We start from the raw sequence: 21,409 nt of genomic DNA on the forward strand, positions 1-21,409 counted from the left end.
AACAAGTCGCCCCCAGCATCAAGGAACCTGCGGCTAGAATTTCTGTGGGCGGTTTAAAGCTTCAGACTGCTGCTCTCCAGAGAAAGCCGGCAGACTCAGGGAACAATCACATGGGATACTCCTTACCGATCTAAGGTACTATCCATCACCTGCAGTGTCATAGCATCTATGCACCTCACATTCTGTAAGGTATTTATCCTCCCCCCACCTCTGGTAGGCAGCCAGGGTACTGCTGTTATCCCCATTGTACAGAGGGGGAACAGAAAGATTAGGATCCAGATGTTTAAAAATATTTGGTTCATAGATTCCATTGTGATCATCTAGTCTGACCTCCTGCATAACCCAGGCCAGAGAACTTCCTTAAAATATTTCCTAGAGCAGATGTTTTAGAAAAACATCCAATCCTGATTTAAAAGTTGTCAGTGATGGGTTTCAGAGTAGCAGCCGTGTTAGTATGTATCAGCAAAAAGAACAGGAGTACTTGTGGCACCTTAGAGACTAACAAATTTATTTGAGCATAAGCTTTCGTGGGCTACAGCCCACTTCATGGGATGCATAGAATGGAACATACAGAAAGAAGATATTTATACATACACAGAACATGAAAAGGAAGAAGTAGCCATGCCAACTGTAAGAGGCTAATTAATTAAGAGAAGCTATTAACAGCAGGGGAGAAACTTTTGAAGTGATAATCAAGATGGCCCATTTCGGACAGTTGACACGAAGGTGTAAGGATACTTTAACATGGGGAAATAGATTCAATTAGTGTAATGACCGAGCCATTTCCAGACTCTGTTCAAACCTAAGTTGATGGTATCTAGTTTGCATATTAACTCAAGTTCAGCAGCTTCTCGTTGTAGTCTGTTTTTGAAGCTTTTCTGTTGCAAAATTGCCACCTTAATGTCTGTCACTGAGTGATTAGAGAGGTTGAAGTGTTCTCCTACTGGTTTTTGAATGTTATGATTCCTGATGTCAGATTTGTGTCTGTTTATTCTTTTGTGAAGAGACTCCTCCGGTTTGGCCAACGTACATGGCAGAGGAGCATTGCTGGCACATGATGACATATATCACATTGGTCGATGTGCAGGTGAACAAGCCCCTGATGGCATGGCTGATGTGATTAGGTCCTATTATGGTGTCACTTGAATAGATATGTGGACAGAGTTGGCAGCGGGGTTTGTTGCAAGGATAGGTTCCTGGGTTAGTGTTTTTGTTGTATGGTGTGTGGTTGCTGGTGAGTATTTGCTTCAGGTTGGGGAGCTGTCTGTAAGCGAGGACAGGTCTATCTCCCAAGATCTGTGAGTGAGGGATCATCTTTCAGGATAGGTTGTAGATCTTTGATGCGCTGGAGAGGTTTTAGTTGGGGGTTGAAGGTGACAGTTCTGTTATTTTTCAAAGAAAACTGTCCAAAATGGGCCATTTTGATTATCACTTCAAAAGTTTTTCTCCCTGCTGTTAATAGCTTCTCTTAATTAATTAGCCTCTTACAGTTGGTATGGCTACTTCCACCTTTTCATGTTCTCTGCATGTATACATATCTTCTTACTATGTGTTCCATTCTATGCATCCGATGAAGTGGGCTGTAGCCCACAAAAGCTTATGCTCAAATAAATTTGTTAGTCTCTAAGGTGCCACAAGTACTCCTGTTCTTTTTGTCAGTGATGGAGACTCTACCACGATCCTTGGTAAATTGTTCCAGTGGCTAATTACTCTCACCGTTAAATATATATGCCTTATTTCCAATCTGAATTTGTCTAGCTTCAACTTCCACAAATGGATTGTGTTAGACCTTCCTCTGGTAAATTGAAGAGCCCATTATTCAATATTTGTTCCCCATGTAGGTACTTATAGACAGTAATCAAGTCTCTCCTTAACCGTCTCTTTGTTGAGCTAAATAGATTGAGCTCTTTGAGTCTCTCGCTATAAGGCAGGTTTTCTAATCCTTTCATCATTCTTGTGGCTCTTCTCTGACCCCTCTCCAATTTATCAACATCTTCTTGAATTGTGGGCATCAGAATTGGACACAAGATTCCAGCAACGGTCGCACTAGTGCCAAATACAGAGGTCAAGTAATCTCTTTACTCCTACGTCAGATTCCCCTATGAATGCATCTAAGGATTACATTAGCTCTTTTGGTCACAGCATCTCACTGGGAGCTTCTGTTCAACTGATTATCCACCACGATCCCCAAATCTTTTTCAGAGTCACTGCTTCCCAGGATAGAATCCGCCATCCTGAAAGTAGGACCTACAGTCTTTGCTCCTAGATGTACACATTTACATTTTGCTGTATTAAAACACAGATTGTTTGCTTATGCGCAGTTTACCAAGTGTTCCAGATCAGTGTGTATCCGTAACCTGTGATCTTCATTATTTACCACTCTGCCAAGTTTTGTGCCCTCTGCAGACTTTATCAGTGATGGTTTTATGTTTTTTTCTGCAATCGCTGATAAAAATGTTAACTAGCGTAGGGCCAAGAATAGGTCCCCACTAGAAACACATCTACTCAATAATTCCTCATTTGCAATTGAGGCCATTTAATATGTGCCATGTTAATTTTATATCATTATAGTTTTGTTAATCAAAATGTCATACGGTACCAAGTCAAATGCCTTTCAGAAGTCTAAGTATAGTACATGATATGTCTTTTGATGAGATTACCAGTTAGTTGGACAGGATTTATTTTCCATAAACCCATGTTGACTGGCATTAATTCTAATACATAACTCCCACTGAAAGGGGGCCTCCATGGGGGAGCAGGTAGAGGCTTGTGCCCTGGGGCAGAGCCTGGCCTTGTCACTGGCCCCTCGCTCCCATCTCCTCCAGAAATCAATGGGCGTTAGGTGCCTAAATACCTTTAAAAATCTGGGCCTGAGCGATTTGCCTGAGGGATGTGTGGCAAAGCAGTATTCTGAATGCCCTGCTTACTGGGTCTATCTCCAGAAAGCCACTTGTGGGCAGGGACATACCATTCATTTCTATGGTTGAACGTTGCCTTCTCACCCACACAAGTGGGGCCAGCTCCACTCTCCTCCCAGGATGTGAGTTAACAGGGGTCATAGTCATTTCCCCACTGTAGCTGCCTTTCCTGCAGTGACCACCAGGGCGAAGACAGCCTTTGTACATTCCTACCCTGCACCCTGGGGAAAGCAAGAATGTAATCAGATGGACAGTGATTAATATGGGAAAGGTGGCTGCTCAGTGGCACTGCACCTGCCGTTCTGCATAGCAGCTGGCGCTGAGGAAGGATCCTCGGTCCATTTTTGTTTCATCACACTGACCTAGTCTGAGGTCATGTTCATGTGTTTGTCACCAGTATCCGGCCAGGGGTTGGCTACTTGGTAACTGTTCTGAAGCTGTTTTGAATGCGTAGATCTCATTCATGCCTCTTTCCAATGCGTTGTTCACATATAGTGCATGGGGCAGTCATAGTTGCATTATGTACTTGAGCTGGATCCAAACATTCCTGAGACCCAAAAGCGGAGTTTGCGCATGCTCCTTTCTCAGCATTCAGCCTAATTCGACCCCCCCAGATCTCAGAATGTCAGGAACATCTGGAAAACTTGGATCCCACCTCTATGATACATTAAACACTTCCCTGACTAGCTGGAGCTTCTTAGGGAGCTAAGTTCACCAACCCTTCAGGATTGGCCTGGAGTCTCCAGGAATTAAAGATCATGTCATGTGATCAAATCTCCAGGAATACATCCGACCAAAATTGGCAACCCTATTGGGAGCCCAGCCTCCTGGTCCCAGTATTCTTCCCCCCCCCTCCCCCCCTCCAGGAGTACAAGCTATTCTTTCAGGTCCTAAGCCCACATCTTCAATGGTATTCAAGCTCCTAACTTCATTCAAATCAATGGAAGTGAGGGGCTCAATGACTATTCAGGAGCTGGGTTTAAAGCACTTACTTCAAGAGTGTGAGTAGTCCCCATTGTCACGGAGTATTGGGGAACTCAGGGCCCTGCACCCCCGGCTTCCTGCGATTCACCATGACTCTCAGCCAGCCAGTAAAGCAGAAGGTTTATTTGGATGACAGGAATACAGTCCATGACAGGTCTTGCAGGCACAGACAACAGGGACCCCCTCAGTTAGGTCCATCTTGGGGTCCCAGGGCATCCCAGCCCCCCTTGGGAGGTCAGAGCAATCTCTGCCTCCCCACCATCTCACCACCCAGCTTACCAGACTCTGCCTTCAGCGACCCCTCCCACAGCCTTTGTTCAGTTTCCCGGGCCAAGGAGTCACCTGGCCTCCAACCCCTTCCTGGGTTCTCATGTTACACTCTCAGGTATTCGCCTTCGGGCAGACTATCCTAGTCACACTCCCCTGTCAGCATTCACAAACCACAGTAGGAACAGTCCCAGTTCGTCACATCTCCCCCCTTCGAGACCGAACTGAGCAGGGTCACTTTAGCCAGTGACCCGGGGAAGTTCGAACCTACCCCCGTTCCCATGGATGCCCCCGCATCCCTCCCATTCCTTGGTGAGAATTACACCAGGCCCCTCCAGTCTCATGCCCCCCCTTAGGTCGGGGGTGCTTGATGGCACTCACAGTTCGCATGTGGGAAGGTTTATGCGGCCTGTGCCCTTTTCCCACCCCCATACCTCTGGGGTTCCAACTGGGCTGTGGTCTTCTCCCAGCGCTCCAGTCTGGAGGTCTGTGCTTTGGGCTCTCTTGGTTTAGAGCCGCCCTTTTAACCTTGGCCACCCTCCGGAGAGGATTCTTTATGCTGGGCAAGGGTCCTAAAGCTGTTTTTCCCTTGTCCCAGGCCTTCCTCCCCCTCTGACAGGGGTCACAGGATCCGCAGTACTGTCGGACAGTAGCAAAGACCCCAGGCCAGTAAAAGCTCCGTAGCAGCCTCTGCTGGGTACGCCAGGTTCCCTGGTGCCCTGAGAGAGGAATGTCATGGGCCCGGCACAGCAGCTGGCGGCGATACTTCTGGGGTACCACCAGCTGCCTCCTGATCCCCCCTGACTCCATTTTTCCTGGGGGAGCCCATTCTCGGTACAGGAACCCCTTCTCCCACAGGAACCTTTTTCGTTCACCTCGTCCCATGGTCTGTACCGCATTGAGGTCGGCCAGGTCCCTTATCTTCCGCAAGGAGGGATCTCGCTGCAACTCGGCCTGGAACTTGGCAGCTGGGACAGGGATGGCCACCTGCTCTTTCTCGCCCGCTGAGTCTGAAGCTGCAGCCTCCCTGAGCCGTGTCCCTGGGCGTTCCCTCCCCACTAGGTTAGGGTCCTGCGCCTCAGGCAAGGCACCCCCCCCAAGGCCAGGGCGCAGTGCCCCTCGCCGGCTCTGACTGCGGGTCACAACCAGTGCCCTTTGGGGGTTGCTTGGCCAGTCCTCCACGTCCCCCCCCATCAATACCTCAGTGGGCAAATACGGGTGTACCCCCACCTCCTTGGGGCCCTCCTTGGCCCCCCACTTCAGGTGTACCCTTGCCACGGGCACTTTGACTGGTGTTCCGCCCACCCCCGTCAGGGTCAGGTAGGTGTTGGGCACCACCTGATTTGGGGCCACCACCTCGGGCCGGGCCAGCGTCACCTCTGCGCCCGTATCCCAGTATCCATTGACCTTCCTCCCATCCACCTCCAGGGGAACAAGGTACTCTCTTCGGAGGGACAGCCCCGCGCCTACCGTATAAACCAAAAACCCTGAGTCTGGAGCATCCAGCCCCCCAGAGGAGCTGGCCTGGAGCTCTTCTCCCTCCTTAGCAGGTGGTACTCTGCCAGCCCCCCTTCCCTGGGAATGCTGCCTCTCGCCTGGCTGGGTCTCTATCCAGTTAACCCTCTGTGGGTTTGGTCTGCTCAGTCTGTCCCTGAGCCTGGGGCACTGGGCCCGTATGTGGCCTTTTTGGCCACAGTGGTAGCAGCCCATGTCCCATGGGTCCCCCCGAGTGGGTTGGATGGTCCTGACGCCGGATGTTTCCCTTTGATGGGGTTTTTCTGTATTTTCCCATGGGGAGGTCCCATGGTGACTTTCTCTCTGCGTAGCAGCGGGCCTGTTTCTCTGGGGCTCCTCCCTGCCACCCCCTGACCGGCTTTTTACAAACTTATTGGCCAGCTGCCCTGCGTGTCGCGGGTTCTCTGGCTTTCTGTCCACCAACCACAGCCTCAGGTTGGATGGGCACCGCTCATACAGTTGCTCCAGTACCAGCAGTTTAATTAGGTCCTCCTTCGTCTGGGCCCCATCAGCCCACTTGCTGGCGTATCTTTCCATGCGGACGGCTAGTTGCAGATATGAGATCTCAGGGGTTTTATCCTGACTCCGGAACCTTTTCCGGTACATCTCAGGAGTCAGCCCAAACTTACGTAGCAGGGCCTTTTTGAATAGTTCGTAGTTCCCTTTCTCTGCCTTTCCCAGTTGGCGGTACAATGCCACGGCTTTGGGGTCCAGTAAGGGGGTAAGGACCCGGAGTCTGTCCGTGGGATCAACCCGGTGCAGCTCGCAGGCCGTCTTAAAGGCCTTCAGGAAGTTATCCATGTCCTCCCCCTCCTTGCGTGGGGCCAGGATGCACTTATCAAAGCTCCGTGCAGTCCTGGGTCCCCCCTCACTCACCACAGCCGGGGGTTCGCTGCCCTTCAGTCTCGCCAGTTCCAGTTCATGCTGACGCTGTCTCTTTTTATGCTGTTTCTGTTTTTTTTTATGCTGTTTTTGTCTTTCTTTTTCCTTCCGTTTATGCTGATGCTGTCTTTTTTTATGCTGTCTTTGTCTCTTTTTCTCCTCCCGTTTATGCTGTTTTTGTCTCTCTTTCTCCTCCAGCTTTCTCAGTTTTAGCTCTTTCTCCCATTCCAGCCAATTTCGCTTCACGGATGCCGAACGTCGCCGGGGGGATCCTCTGCTGGCCGGTGAGCTTCGCCGGGAGGATCCCCTGCTGGCCGGGGGGGTCACGGCGCCTTCGGTATTTGCTGGGCTCCTCCCCACCCTTCCCCTAGGCATAGGAAGGAGGGGTCTCGGGAAGCCCTCAGCAGCCGGCTGACCACTCCCAGCTGGGACAGACTCTGGTGCCTGCGCTGCATTTGCCAGGCTGCTTCCCTGAGACACAGGGAGCAGTTCATTCGCGCGATTTTCCGCCTTCAGCCGGGCAATGAGCTGTTTTTTGGTGAGCCTCCCAATGCGCAGCCCCCTCTGCTTGCACAGCTCCACCGGGTCGCTCTTAAGCCGCTTGGCATACATCTTCCTGCTGGCCACTCACCGGCCTGTGTGCTCACAGCTCCCCACAGTTCCCAGGGAGACCCCTAGTGTGCCAGCCCTTCTCGAGGTCACCACCTCTTTGCCAGGGTTGAGCTGCAGACTTCTCCGCCCCTGGGACCACTTGCTGCGATCCCCCCGGGGGACCCTGTTACTGCAAAAGTCCTTCTTGCTGGTTACACACTCCCAGGGGTAATAACCGTTTCTCTTTTACTCTTCAGCACGCCTGGTTCCCGTCAATCCCCCTTCGTTTTACTGCTCCCCAGTCACTTACTGCAGGAAGCGCCGTTCACGGGGTGCAGTAGATCCCACCGCTGCCACCAGTTGTCACGGAGTATTGGGGAACTCAGGGCCCAGCACCCCCGGCTTCCTGCGATTCACCATGACTCTCAGCCAGCCAGTAAAGCAGAAGGTTTATTTGGATGACAGGAATACAGTCCATGACAGGTCTTGCAGGCACAGACAACAGGGACCCCCTCAGTTAGGTCCATCTTGGGGTCCCAGGGCATCCCAGCCCCCCTTGGGAGGTCAGAGCAATCTCTGCCTCCCCACCATCTCACCACCCAGCTTACCAGACTCTGCCTTCAGCGACCCCTCCCACAGCCTTTGTTCAGTTTCCTGGGCCAAGGAGTCACCTGGCCTCCAACCCCTTCCTGGGTTCTCATGTTACACTCTCAGGTATTCGCCTTCGGGCAGACTATCCTAGTCACACTCCCCTGTCAGCATTCACAAACCACAGTAGGAACAGTCCCAGTTCGTCACACCCATGACTCCAATAGGACAGTTACATGCTTAAAAGTGAGCCTGCACTTGAGCTCTGCTGAATTGGAGCGTCAATCTTTTGGTGTTTAAGTACCGAAGAAAGCAGGGTAGTAGAAGACTAATGCAATGAAAACACCCTCCCTATCTGAATGAATATACCATCCTGTGCTGTGCAGATCAGGCAGTGGGAAAAGTGACAAATTCTCAGGACAAAGTCTGATCTGGCATAACTCCATGGAAGTCCATTGAGTTTGGATTTACGTCGGTGTAAGAGATCAAAAAGAGATGTGGACAAATTGGAGAGAGTCCAGCAGAGGACAACGAAAATGATTAGGGGTCTAGGGAACATGACTTCTGAGGAGAGGCTGAGGGAACTGGGGTTATTTAGTCTGCAGAAGAGAAGAGTGAGGGGGGATTTGATAGCAACCTTCAACTACCTGAAGGGGGGTTCCAAAGAGGATGGAGCTCGGCTGTTCTCAATGGTGGCAGATTAGAGAACAAGGAGCAATGGTCTCAAGTTGCAGTGAGGGAGGTCTAGGTTGGATATTAGGAAACACTATTTCACTAGGAGGGTGGTGAAGCACTGGAATGGGTTACCTAGGGAGGTGGTGGAATCTCCATCCTTAGAGGTTTTTAAGGCCTGGCTTGACAAAGCCCTGGCTGGGATGATTTAGTTGCTGTTGGTCTTGCTTTGAGCAGGGGATTGGACTAGATGACCTCATGAGGTCTCTTCCAATCCTAATCTTCTATTGTCAGGATCTGGCCCGTCTGTGGATAATCCCACCTTTTCCATGGCAATAACACTACCCTGCTGAGGAGAAAAAAAGCCTCAAAGATCACAGGGCTGGATTCTGATCTTATTTCCACCAGTGTCAATGTGGCTCTGCTCATTGCAGTGGAGTTACTCTAGCTTACAACAGCATAGATGGGAACAGAATCTGTCCCATGGTGGGTTCCCTCAGCATCCGGTCCCAAATATGCATGGAGTGTCAGGTGTATTCTGTGGCAATGAGGGGTCTGGAGTGATTTTGGAGTGTGCTGTATTGATGACCTAGGAAGGACTATGTTTCTTAAACATCCTGTTAAGGAAATATGCAAGCTTTATATTAAGATGAAGGCTCTTTTCTAAAAGAATCGTACTCCCATTATGCTGTTAGTCATTTTGGTCAGTTTATTAACTAGGATCATATAAGCAGGGGCCTTGATAGCTTTAGTCTCCTGCAGGATCTGTTCCCTTGTTGCATTTCCTGACTACAATCAATAGCAACTTCTTTTCTCAAATCTCACATGGGCTCCCTGCACCTAACTAGCTAGATAAGGGCCCCAGGAGATTGCCAGCTATTTACCAGCTCCACTCAGCCTGATGTGAACTCAGGGGCAGCTGGGATCTGCGCCCAGGCAGTGGGATGATGCAGGGAGTTGTCAGTAGAAACATAGCCCTAGAGGGACATGTACAATCCTGGGGTCCATGCAGGCTCATGGCTGGAGTGGTACCCTATCTGGCCCCAGGCATTCTTAGCCAAGGTAAGGGTTCTCATGTGGCCAGCCCTAAGGGAGCGCTGTGAGGGGTGATGGTACTCTGTAGCATGGGATCGCAACCTGGGGGCTGCAAACGGCTATCAGCTACCTCCTCTTTCTTCATGGCTAGTTGGGACTGAGGTCCCCAAACTAGTTGTAGCAATATGGGGGTCACAGTATTCTTGCCAGCAAGCTAAAGAAGTATGGGCTGGATGAATGGACTATAAGGTGGATAGAAAGCTGGCTAGATCATCGGGCTCAACGGGTAGTGATCAATGGCTCCATGTCTAGTTGGCAGCCGGTATCAAGCGGAGTGGCCAGGGGTTGGTCCTGGGGCCAGTTTTGTTCAATATCTTCATTAATGATCTGGAGGATGGTGTGGACTGGACCCTCAGCAAGTTTGCAGATGACGCTAAACTGGGAGGAGTGGTAGATACGCTGGAGGGTAGGGATAGGATACAGAGGGACCTAGCCAAATTGGAGGATTGGGCCAAAAGAAATCTGAGGTTGAACAAGGACAAGTGCAGAGTCCTTAGGAAGGAAGAATCCCATGCACTGCTACAGACTAGGGGCCGAGTGGGTAGGCAGCAGTTCTGCAGAAAAGGACCTAGGGGTTATAGTGAATGAGAAGCTGGATATGAGTCAACAGTGTGCCCTTGTTGCCAAGAAGGCTAACAGCATTTTGGACTGTAGAAGTAGGAACATTGCTAGCAGATTGAGGGACATGATCAATCCCCCTCCATTCAGCATTGGTGAGGCCTCATCTGGAGTATTGCATCCAGTTTTGGGCCCCACACTACAAGAAGGATGTGGAAAAATTGGGAAGAGTCCAGCAGAGGGCAACAAAAATGATTAGGGGACTGGAGCACATGACTTATGAGGAGAGGCTGAGGGAACTGGGATTTGTAGTCTGCAGAAGAGAAAAATGAGGGGGGATTTGATAGCTGCTTTCAACTAACTGAAGGGGGAGTTCCAAAGAGGATGGATCTAGACCAGGGGTCGGCAACCTTTCAGAAGTGGTGTGCCAAGTTTTCATTTATTCACTTTAATTTAAGGTTTTGCATGCTGGTAATACATTTTAACATTTTTTAGAAGGTCTCTTTCTATAAGTCTATATATAATATAACTAAACTACTGTTGTATGTAAAGTAAACAAGGTTTTCAAAATGTTTAAGAAGCTTCATTTAAAATTAAATTAAAATGCTGATCTTAAGCCGCCGGCCTGCTCAGCCTGCTGCCAGCCTGGGGTTCCGTTCCGCTAGGCCGGCAGCGGGCTGAGCGGGGCCAGGGCCGGGACCCCAGACCAGCAGCGGGCCAAGCGGCTCAGCCTGTTGCCCGTCTGGGGTTCCATCCACTGGCTCCTGCCAGCCAGGGTCCCAGCTGCTGGCCCCGCTCAGCCCGATGCCGGTCTGGGGTTCTGGCTGCCAGCCCCTTGCCAGCTGGGGTCCCAGCCGCTGGCCCCGCTCAGCCTGCTGCTGCCCTGGTGCTCAGGGTGGGGGTGGGGATGTGGGGGGTGCAAGAATCAGGGCCTGGGATGTGGGGGGCCTGGGTATGTGTGGAGGGTGCAGGAGTCAGGGATAGGGTCATGGGGGGGATGCAGGGAGCTGGGGTGCAAGGGGGGTGCAGGGATCAGGGCAGAGGGCTGGGGGGGTGGGCTGGGATCAGGGGGGTGCTCCCTGCCCCCTGAGTGGCTCATGGCAGGGGGCTGGAGGGATACGCCCCGCTCCTACCCCCTTGCCTCTTCTCCGCCTCCTTACTGGTCTGAGCAGTGAGGGCGCTGGGGCTGCTCTTCTCCCCTCCCTCGCAAGGGCCATCGGCAGCAGGGTGGGAGAGGAGGCGGGGCTCCACGCAGCACGCTGGGGGAAGAGGCGGGGGAGGGGGAAGCTTGGCTGCCGGCGGAGCCTGCCCTACAGCAGCAGCTGGCAGGATCAAGCTTGCTTCTGCCCCCTGCCCCCGCCAGAGAGAGCGGTAGGCGGGGGGCAGAGTAGAGCGGGTTGGGTCGGGCAGGATTTTTAATGGCACGCTGCTGCCTGCCGGGGTCCAGCTCAGCCTGTTGCCGGGGTTCGGCAGCGGGCTGAGCGGGACCCCGGCAGGCAGCAGCGTGCCATTAAAAATCGGCTCGCGTGCCGTCTTTGGCACACGTGCCATAGGTTGCCGACCCCTGATCTAGACTGTTCTCAGTGGTACCAGATGACAGAACAAGGAGTAATGGTCTCAGGTTGCAGTTGGGGAGGTCAAGGTTGGCTATTAGGAAAAACTTTTTCACTAGGAGGGTGGTGAAGCACTGGAATGGGTTACCTAGGGAGGTGGTGGAATCTCCATCCTTAAAGGGCTTTAAGGTCAGGCTTGACAAAGCCCTGGCTGGGATGATTTAGTTGAGGATTGGTCCTGCTTTAAGCAGGGGGTTGGACTAGATGACCTCCTAAGGTCTCTTCCAACCCTGATATACTATGAAAAGGTTAAAAACCACTGCTCTTCTGAGTCCCAGCCAGGGTGAGGCTCATCCAGTGCCCAGGGATCCTCAGCTAGGGGGAGGGACTCTAACTGCAGAGTGATTGTACTGTACCCAGCCTCAGGGGTGCCCATCCTGGGTGATGTCAGCCCTTCATTTAGCCTAAGCCTTCTCCCTCTGACTCACCCAAACTACCATATGTTCTGTCTGGGCGGCTTCAGTGTTACCCAGGCTTTAGAAAGCTGAATGAATCATCCTTTCAAAGCATCCCTGTCTCTGGATCCACACGGCACACGGATCTCCTTCTGTCTCTATTTATTTATTATTTATTTTATTTAAGTCCCTGAGCAGGAAGTGCTGAGAGGAGAAAGCGTACCATGGTGTGTTTAATGCCTGTGTCCTTTAAACGCAGAGAGCTGCAAAGATGTCCTCTCTTCTAATTATCCCCAAGCCGAGGTCATCACCTTCTCTTAAAGCTTTGGTCATGCGCTGGCAGGCAGAGAGAACAAAAGATGAGTTAGTGGGGCCATGTTTGCCTGCTCTCAGCCGCACGGGCAAAGATCTTTTTGCTGTGAAAGACTCTGAAAATCCTTGTTTTTGCAGGACTGTCGAATCCCCTCTGACTCCCTTGGAAGCTGGGATTTGTTCAGACCATTTGCCAGGTCTAAATGTACCCAGGGCAGGTGAGGGAAGAGGGGGACGAGACCGGATTCTCCCGCCGTGCTGTAACCTTGCTTGTTGTGCATGTGTCGTATGACCGTCTGTCTGATGTATACCACGGTCCTCGCCCCGCCCTGCCCCCACTGACGACGCCATTAACGACTCCCGTGCTGTCTGACTGTTCCAATGAACCCTACTCGCTCCCCGTCACTTGTTGACTGACCCGTTGGCCGGCGTGATTGCTGTCGTTCTGCTGTAGTAACTTAGACGGCACCCGGATCTCGCTGCAGACGACCATCGCTGGGCGTCAGCTGCTCATCACAGACGCCCTGTTGCAGGCACCATCTGTGCTCTCACCGTGTCCATCCGCCGAGCGGTAGCTGTGGACTATTTTTTTTAATTATTATTTTTAGACTCTGTGACGTTTGCTCCAGCCTCCTCCAATGTACAGATTCCTTCTCTAAAAGAGGCTGCTCCTGGGATTGGTTTGGGACCCATTGGACAATGGGTCCTGAGGTGCATGGGGGTGGGGTGGAGAAGCCTCCAAGAAGTCCAAGTTGCAATACTAGAGTAGCCAATGACTGCGTGCAATAGCAGAGACCAGGTGGACTGGCTGGCCTGATATGGCTAGCTTCTTTCTAATGCTGTTACATATCTCTGTGACCAAGGCAATACTAATCCCATTACCTTATATGCTGTACACACGCCTCTTCCTGTCAAGCAGTACTAGAGTTCTAATAAAGAGATCTGGGAGCTGAAATTTGGTTCTTGTACGTGTCACTGACTCTGCATTTCCTTTGCGCAAGCTCGCTGAATCATCTGGTTATCGGCCAAACCCACTGCACCTATAAACTGCAGCCAAGACTCTGTATAACCCTGCAACACCCTGGGCCTCTATTCTACAGTACGGTCCCCCACGTTCTGTGTCCAGGTCCCTGGACTCTGTGACAGAGTCACTGGATTCTGCCTCAGGACACCTGGGTTCCACAGTACTCTCGGTGCAGCAGACTGGAAATTCCATGGCAGCTTCATTTAAATGATTCCTGGTTTTATGTGTTCTTTGTTTTTAATATGAATGTCCCTACTTGACAGCACAAGATTGTAGAAGAACACATACTGGCTCTTTCTGTAAAGATGATTAGCAGGGAAATAGTAATGTTGACCTTTTAAATGCCATCTTTAGGTTTCAGAGTTAACAACCTCTTGCAAGGAATGGAATTGTTCACATCTCACTGAGCTGTTGTCAGGCTGCCTGCAGATTCAGGAAGACAGCACTATATCACGAGTGATGTGGAGAAAGTAGATAAGGAAAAGTTATTTACTTATTCCCATAATACAAGAACTAGGAACCACCAAATGAAATTAATGGGCAGCAGGTTTAAAACAAATAAAAGGAAGTTCTTCTTCATACAGCGCACAGTCAACTTGTGGAACTCCTTGCTTGAGGACGTTGTGAAGGCTAGGACTATAACAGCATTTAAAAGAGAACTGGATAAATTCGTGGAGGTTAAGTCCATTAATGGCTATTATCCAGGATGGGTAAGGAATGGTGTCCCTAGCCTCTGTCAGAGGGTGGAGATGGATGGCAGGAGAGAGATCACTTGATCATTACCTGTTAGGTTCACTCCTTCTGGGGCACTTGGCATTGGCCACTGTCGGTAGACAGGATACTGGACTAGATGGACCTTTTGGTCTGACCCAGTACGGCTGGTCTTATGTTCTTATATTGTTTTACATTAAGTTCATATTTTCAATTTTTTTTTTGCAGTCATAAGGCCTAGAAATATAGAATCAGATCCTCAGCTGATGTTAACTGATGTAGCTCCACTTGAGTCAAAGGAGTTGCACTGATTTGCACCAGGGGAAGATCTAGCCCCTGTTAGTTTTAAATGACAGTTTAGGTTCTCTAGCACAGGACGGGGATTGAGCAGCAAATGGCATGGAATGGCAGTGTACATGGGGGCCCTGATTGCACTGCCTAATGTTCCAGGTCACTGTTGCAATTAGCTTGTGGACATTAATTTAAGCTCACAAGAAACACATGTTGGGAATGACTCTGGAGAGAATGTACACAGGCGGGGGCTGGTTTTTGTGAATGATGGTGAAACGTGATGATCAGAAACAGAACTAGAGGGTTTCAGCCCCTGGGAATGTATCACTGGGAAAGGCCTTCCATAACACTGGAAAGAAAGCAGTGTCAAATCCTGAGTGATCAGTGGTTTTGTGGCTGATGGCCAAGCATCAATTAAAGATAAAACCTTTCTCCGAGACATTTAGAGAAACTATATATTTCCCACTCAGATGAGATAAAGCCATTTGCAAGCCAGGTTGGCTGAAAGCTGCACCACTGGCTTCATAATTATATTAAACTCCATGGCCCGGTTCCAAAATGCCGCTGTTTTGCTCTCAGAAGATCAATGCTGAGCAAGTGGCTTCATTGTCTAGGTCTGAAAGCAGCTCAGAGTCACTGCGTAAATGGGCCCGAGCACCTCAGTGCTGCAGGACCACAGTGGCACTTGCTGATTGACCGTGCTGTAGGATGAGTCCACGCCTGGGCTCCATACCCCAGAGTTCAACTTCTCAAGCCAGAGTGACTCTCTTGCAGCAGCCCCAGGGTGGTATAATAGGGATCACAGAAAGGTCAAGCAAGGCAAGCACTGGTGGAGATGTCAAAGATAGATGAGTATTTGCTGCAAACTATCTAGGTCAATGCAGGGCTGGGCCATGTACGAGCAGGTGTTCAACAAGCAATATGACCAGCTCAGAGACTGCAAGGGGCCTTGGCAAGTGTGGAACAGAAAGAAGCAACTGGGGCAATGCTGCAGGCAGGAGGAGAAGATTAGGGACCTTCCCCTCCCAGCCGTTCTAGGTCTCCTTTAGAGGGCAGTGGTGCTATGTCCCTTATCCAATTTGGCACCACTAGGGGGCACTGTCACTAGCTCAAAGCCAGGCTGTTACTCTGCCATCGAAACTTTCATCAACAAACCGATTATTGGAATCTTGTTGAAACTTCAACGAGAAAATGACATGAAACTCGTGGAGGAAGTCCTGTTTTTTTGTCATTGGAATTCAAAGCTTAAATTTTTGTCCAAAAACAATGAATTTGGGGGGAAATGTTAACCAGCTCAAATTATCAGCTTGTTAACACTCTCAGCCCGAGATCTGGCATGGATCTGCTTGGGAATTTCAAAATAACTCAATTTCTAACTAGACATGTAACCCCAGGGCTGAACACACCCAAACACTGAGGAAGTTCTGATCTGGGTCAGGAATTTCCCGCTGGTTCCTGTCTCTCCCAATAGGTAGATCCAAACCTTTCTCTTCCCCGTCAGCTGGTGGCTAAGCTCCCCACCCCCTGCCCCCTTTCTATGTGATACAATCGTGTCCTATGGCTGAGCTCTGCTGGCTTTTGCTGCTTCCTCCAGCACTGTTAATCAATTACACAATCATTTGGGGCCTGATCCAACTCCCTTTGGAATCCAATGGGTAATGGTAGATCTGTCCCTTGTGACACCTGCAGGGAGAAGGATAGGTAGCAACAGAAGACATGGAGCGAGCATGAGACAGCAGATGCTACCCAGGGCTTCTATGCCTCTGCAAAGTGGGCTCCATTCTGGTGCAAGGTAGGAGCTGTATGGCTGGGGAAGATGGCTTCAAAGGATGTTCCTAAGTCATGTAAGAGTGGGTTATATCTCCTGAGCATTTTAGTTGCTCCTGATTGCAGCCATCTCCTTCTGACACCACACTGTTGCTCCAAAACATCCTTTTGTCCCTCCTGCTACAGCATGCGTCCTGCTCCTAATCTCTCTTGCGGCAGATCATAGAATATCAGGGTTGGAAGGGACCTCAGGAGGTCATCTAGTCCAACCCCCTGCTCAAAGCAGGACCAATCCCCCAGACAGATTTTTGCCCCAGATCCCTAAATGGCCCCCTCAAGTATTAAACTTACAACCCTGGGTTTAGCAAGTCAATGCTCAAACCACTGAGCTATTCCTCCCCCTTAAAGATAGCTTAAAGGTGCCAATCACCTTATGATCCCAGCTAGCCACACCATAAAGCTGTTCAAGTGGCAGGCAGACATGCCAGAGCTGGGAGGTGGCAGGAGACTGGCCATTTGTGGAACGGATGCAGAAAAAACAGTTGGGTTGTGGTGGGTTTTTTTGTTTGTTGCAGCATCTTGGCCAGAATGGGAAATGCTGAGGTCACTTGTGTGGGTTCAGAACCTCCCTGTTGTACCTGGTGTCCTCCCAGAGAGGGACACCTCTCCATGCACACATGCAGATGCTCAAGAACACAACACATGTTCACACAGAGAGGCGCACCCTTGTAATTGGAAAAGCATTTGGGAAACATGGCTGTTAAAATACGGAGGGGTCCCTACATGACTGAAATAGCCATATAGAAAGTAGCCCAGCAGACATGTATGCAGATGTTCAGGCTGAGAGCCAGACCGAACCATTCAGCGTTAAACAGTGAAGAGAGGAGTGAGGGGGGCAGCCTAGCTACAGAAGACCAAATGGGTTGATTGCCGAGTAAAATGGCACATCCTGAAAAGGGAAGCAGAGCAGTAGAGTCGCAGCATGGCTGATGAGAGATTGAATCAGAAGAAAGGGACTAAAGGAGTGGGCCAGAGAGCAACTGTTGACGTAGCCTGGAGACAAGAAGGAAATAGAAGAAAACTATAAATCCTTTTTCTTTTCTTCCCCTCGTCTCCTTTCTCTCTGTGGCTTCACACATCTGGAAAGGAAACCTACCGATGGGAAAGCCCCTCTCTTGCAACTCCTTTCTGCTTCCATCTCAATCAAAAGCAGCCTATGGCTGGGAATCAGGCATCCAACTTTGGTTTTGGGTGCCTAATACCCTTTGGACTGGTCTGCAACACTGAGACTGGATGGGAGCTGAGCTTTGAATTGCCATAGAGCAGAGGTGGGCAAACTACAGCCCACGGGACCCAGACCCGTCCCTGCTGTCCCCTCTCCCCTGCAGCCTCAGCTCGCCGTGCCGCCAGTGCTCTGGGCGGCGGGGCTGCGAGCTCCTGCCAGGCAGCGCGGCTGCCGGTCCTGATGCTCTGAGCGGCATGGTGAGGGGACAGGAAGCGGGGGTGTTGGATGGGTCAGGAGTTCTGAGGGGGGCAGTCAGGGGGCAGGAAGTGGGAGGGGGCGGATAGGGGGCAGGGGCCAGGCTGTTTGGGGAGGCACAGTCTTCCCTTCCCGGCCCACCATACAGTTTCGGAACCCCGATGTGGTCCACCCCTGCCATAGAGCCTTTAAGATGTATGCAGAGGTTCCTGCCCCAGACAGGGCCATGGCTGCTGCACCAAATGGCTTCTTTGGTTCCAGAAGTTAAAGCCAGGTGAACCAGGTGCAATCTTTCCAGTGGCTGGTCCCAGGGAGTTGTGTATGCAGCAATTGCAGTAGCAGACTCCAGGTAAGAGTAGAAGCAGAAGATGCCACAAATGGAAACCTGCTGGCATTTCTAACCTGGGCTCTTGCTGCGATCCAGTAAGTTCATCCTCCATAACAAATGTGCTCCCTGCACTCGGTCTAGGCAGAGGAGTATGGACCAGAGAGGTGCAGTGGAGATAGAAGTGGGATCCCTACCAAGTAGGGCTTCTTGATCCTGAGACAGCAGTGTGGATCTCCAATCTCAGTAAGGTGGGAATCTACTGGATGTGGCCTCTGCTTTTCCCCACGGCTTTATACATGCTTATCCAGCTGGAAGCAAACAAACCCCTCTGAAGCGATTAGCTGTGTCTGTGCCTTAACGAGGAAGGGCTGTGATTCTGGTGTAAAATAATCCTCCGCAGCCCGTGAGAGAATAAGGCCTGATTGGGGCAGGTGTCTGGATTAGTGTTAAGATAGGAGGAAGCCCTCACAGCCTCCTGGAGGGGCAAGAGCAAGACCAACCGTTCCTGGAGCGTTAGGTGCCCAAATCGTATTGAAACACAATGGCAGTTGGGTGCCTAACTCCCATCGGCTCCTTTTAAAAATCCCAGCCCCCATGGCTACAAATATCTTCATCTCAGATGCTGTCCACTCAGAGATGATAACACCTCTCTCTTATCATCTTAGATCTCAAAGCACTTTGCAAAGGAGGGTTGGTATCATCACCACCACTTGACAGCTGAGGAAACTGAGGCACGGGGCGAGAAAGTGACTGGTTCCAAAGTCAGCCAACAGAATAGAGCCCAGTTCTCCTGAGTGCTCTATTCACTAGGCCACACTGCCTGCCCTTATAATACTTGGCACATCCCTAGCACCTTCCGACTGCGGAGATCAAAGCGCGTTAGAAAGGTAGGGTCACCTAGCATTGTCTCCAGTTTAAAGATGGGGGTCCGTCAGTTGCAGAGAGATGTAGGGCCAAAACCTCCACGGGGTGTAAATCAGAAGACACTGGAGCGGCAGCCGTTTGCACCAGCTGAGGCTTGGAGCCCAGAGAACCCAGTCAGAACCATGCCAATACGGGGGTAACTCCACTGATGTTAGTGGAGCCACTCCAGTGTGACAGTTGTGGAGCCAGCGTGAAATAGGGCCCGCCTCTCCCCTGCTGCAGGTCACAATCAAGCAGAGAATCCTGTCCCCCACCCCAGGCTATGGTCCCCTTCTCCAACTGCAACATGGTGCGGCCTCCTGTGCTGCTCTATCTAGTGCCTTCATGCTGTGGCGGGATAGAGCCATACAACAAGCCCGCTGTTCATCAGCACGCGCTGCTGGAGCTGATGATGGCACCTGCAGTGTGAACACGGCAGGCCAGCAGGGCACCGGAGGAAAGAACAAGCCACAGAGCGGAGGAAGCAGAGATGAGGGATGCCGGCGGGTGCAGCAGAGTCCCTCTCCTGCTGCTGCACTGGGGAGCTGCTGCTTACTAACAAGATGCAGAGGCCTTGCTTGGGTCCAGCCAAGCGTTGCGTTCATCCCGAAGTAGTTGTTTAAAGCCAGTTGCTATAGAGTTGCTATAGCAAGTTTGGAACACTCAGGAGGCAGGATCCCTTCCCAGGGGGATTTAACACTTTCTGATCTGGGCCAGAGGGACAGAGAAATGAGTGCTCTGGCTGCAGTACCAGTGTTTGATGGTGGGGAAAAGATGAATTATTTAACTAAGCCCAAAGGGGGATTCCTGGCAGATAAAAGAAATAACCCATGCTGGGGTAAGAATGGCTTGTAATTTATGCACACATTCCCCCTTGGGAAGGATGCAGCTGGCTATCTGCTCTCCTCAGTAATAATGATCACAATCGTTTGCATTTCTAGTGAGCCTTACACCCACAGGTCTCAAGGCACTTTGTAGATATTAATTAACCAGTCCTCGCCAGAACCCCTGGGAGGCTGGACATGGTGCCTATTTTACAGAAGGAGAAGCTGAGGGACAGAGAGGTTAAGGACCAGCTTTTCAAAAGAAGGCGGCATGCATGGTGGGTGCTGAGCTTGTCTGAAAATCTGACCAGTAGTATCCCAATGGGAGCTGCTGGGTGCTGAGCTACTTTGAAAATCGCAGCGCAAGTGGCAAATCTGACCCTGAGCTCCTGTGAAAATCTGGCCTCGGGTGACTTCCCTTAAATGCTATGATGAGGCAGTGACAGAGCTAGGAATAGAAACCAGTCCTGCCACCCCATGCCCCGTTCTAACTATCAGACCACACTCCCTTCTGCAGAAGGAAGAGAACCCAGGCATCCTGGCTCCCCATTTGAAGCAGTGGTGCTGAATGGTGCATTTCCTGCTTAGTTTTGTTTGGTTTTGCTTACCACGCTAACATTCTTTTGGGGGATAATCAGGGAGACTTTAATCATAATTTCTAATATTTGAATACAGGGGGATTAAAATACCACAGTCGAGAAAGGACACAGAGAACAGAAGACACTATTGTGCGGCAGCAACCTGAACTCCAGCTGATCAAGGGGGTTTTGTAAGGGAATCTGCTGTTTATTTAAGGGCGTGTGTGTGTTTTCTCTAGACTCCCGTTCTTGACAGCAAACCCTTGGAATAAGTCTCTTTTGGCAAGACTTTTGCTGTTGGACTGTATTACTCGGCTCAACAGTGCCTCTGTGTATAAAGCCATCACAGGCAATACGAGAGAGGAGGGAATGAGTCTGCAACATACTCACAAGCCCTGTTTCCTCCCCGAAAACAAAGAGACAACCCCTCCCCCCCGCCACCAGATTGGATTTATAGCCCCCCCAAAGCACTTTGTATCTTATTTCCAAGCGCAGGACAGAGAGAAAGCAAGAGGAGAGAAAATACAGGTGGAATGACAGGAAAAAGTGAAAGGCAGTCAGCCGGCGAGAGGAGAAAAAAAGCCAGAACGAGACAGACTGTGAGAGACTAGAGAGGAGACTGAAAGACAAACTGGGACGAAGGCACGAATCCAAAAATAGACACTGGGCCCCACATGCCTGCAGGTGAGCCTGTGATGAGCTGGAGAATGTAATAAAAGGGATTTAATAAGCAAAAAAACAATATTGTAAAATGGGCGGAGGGGGGCTGCTCTGAAGTGTCCTGTGCTGCTGAGCCAAATGGTTGATTGCATTACTTTTAATCTAGGAAAGTAGCCCCAAGTGTCCGATCTGGCAGGAACAAAACCCAGCAGGGGTGTCAGCATCTGGGCTGCCTCCCATCTGTCAATATCTTTCAGGGAAAGAGACGCCCAAGACTAAATGCATCATTATGGTGGCAATTGCACTGGAGAAGGATAGAGAAGGGCTGTCTCTTCCAGGCTTCATTGGCAGAATATGCAGACCGGCACTAGCCTGTATAGCTGCCATATTGCACTGCACACCCACATTTCATTTGCTGCCACCCCTATGTATCATTCAGCACTGCAGTGAAAA

The 21,409-nt window shown here is 50.6% G+C and overlaps 1 protein-coding gene across 2 annotated transcripts in view; it reads left to right on the forward strand.

The window, feature by feature from the left end:
* The window catches only part of KCNC4 (potassium voltage-gated channel subfamily C member 4), a 79,114-nt gene that overhangs the window by 51,716 nt on the left and 5,989 nt on the right, over window positions 1–21,409 (forward strand). The window contains exon 4 of one of the 2 annotated variants that reach the window (XM_005311561.4): window positions 12,529–13,345. The exons of the other annotated variant lie outside the window; for it this stretch is intronic. Within the exon in view, the coding sequence (XP_005311618.1) occupies window positions 12,529–12,548 (20 nt within the window). The 3' untranslated portion in view covers window positions 12,549–13,345. Of the gene's footprint in view, window positions 1–12,528; window positions 13,346–21,409 lie in introns of those variants that run through there. 2 annotated transcript variants of the gene reach the window in all.

This window comes from Chrysemys picta, chromosome 4 (genome assembly GCF_011386835.1).
Source record: "Chrysemys picta bellii isolate R12L10 chromosome 4, ASM1138683v2, whole genome shotgun sequence".
NCBI lineage: Eukaryota > Metazoa > Chordata > Testudines > Emydidae > Chrysemys > Chrysemys picta.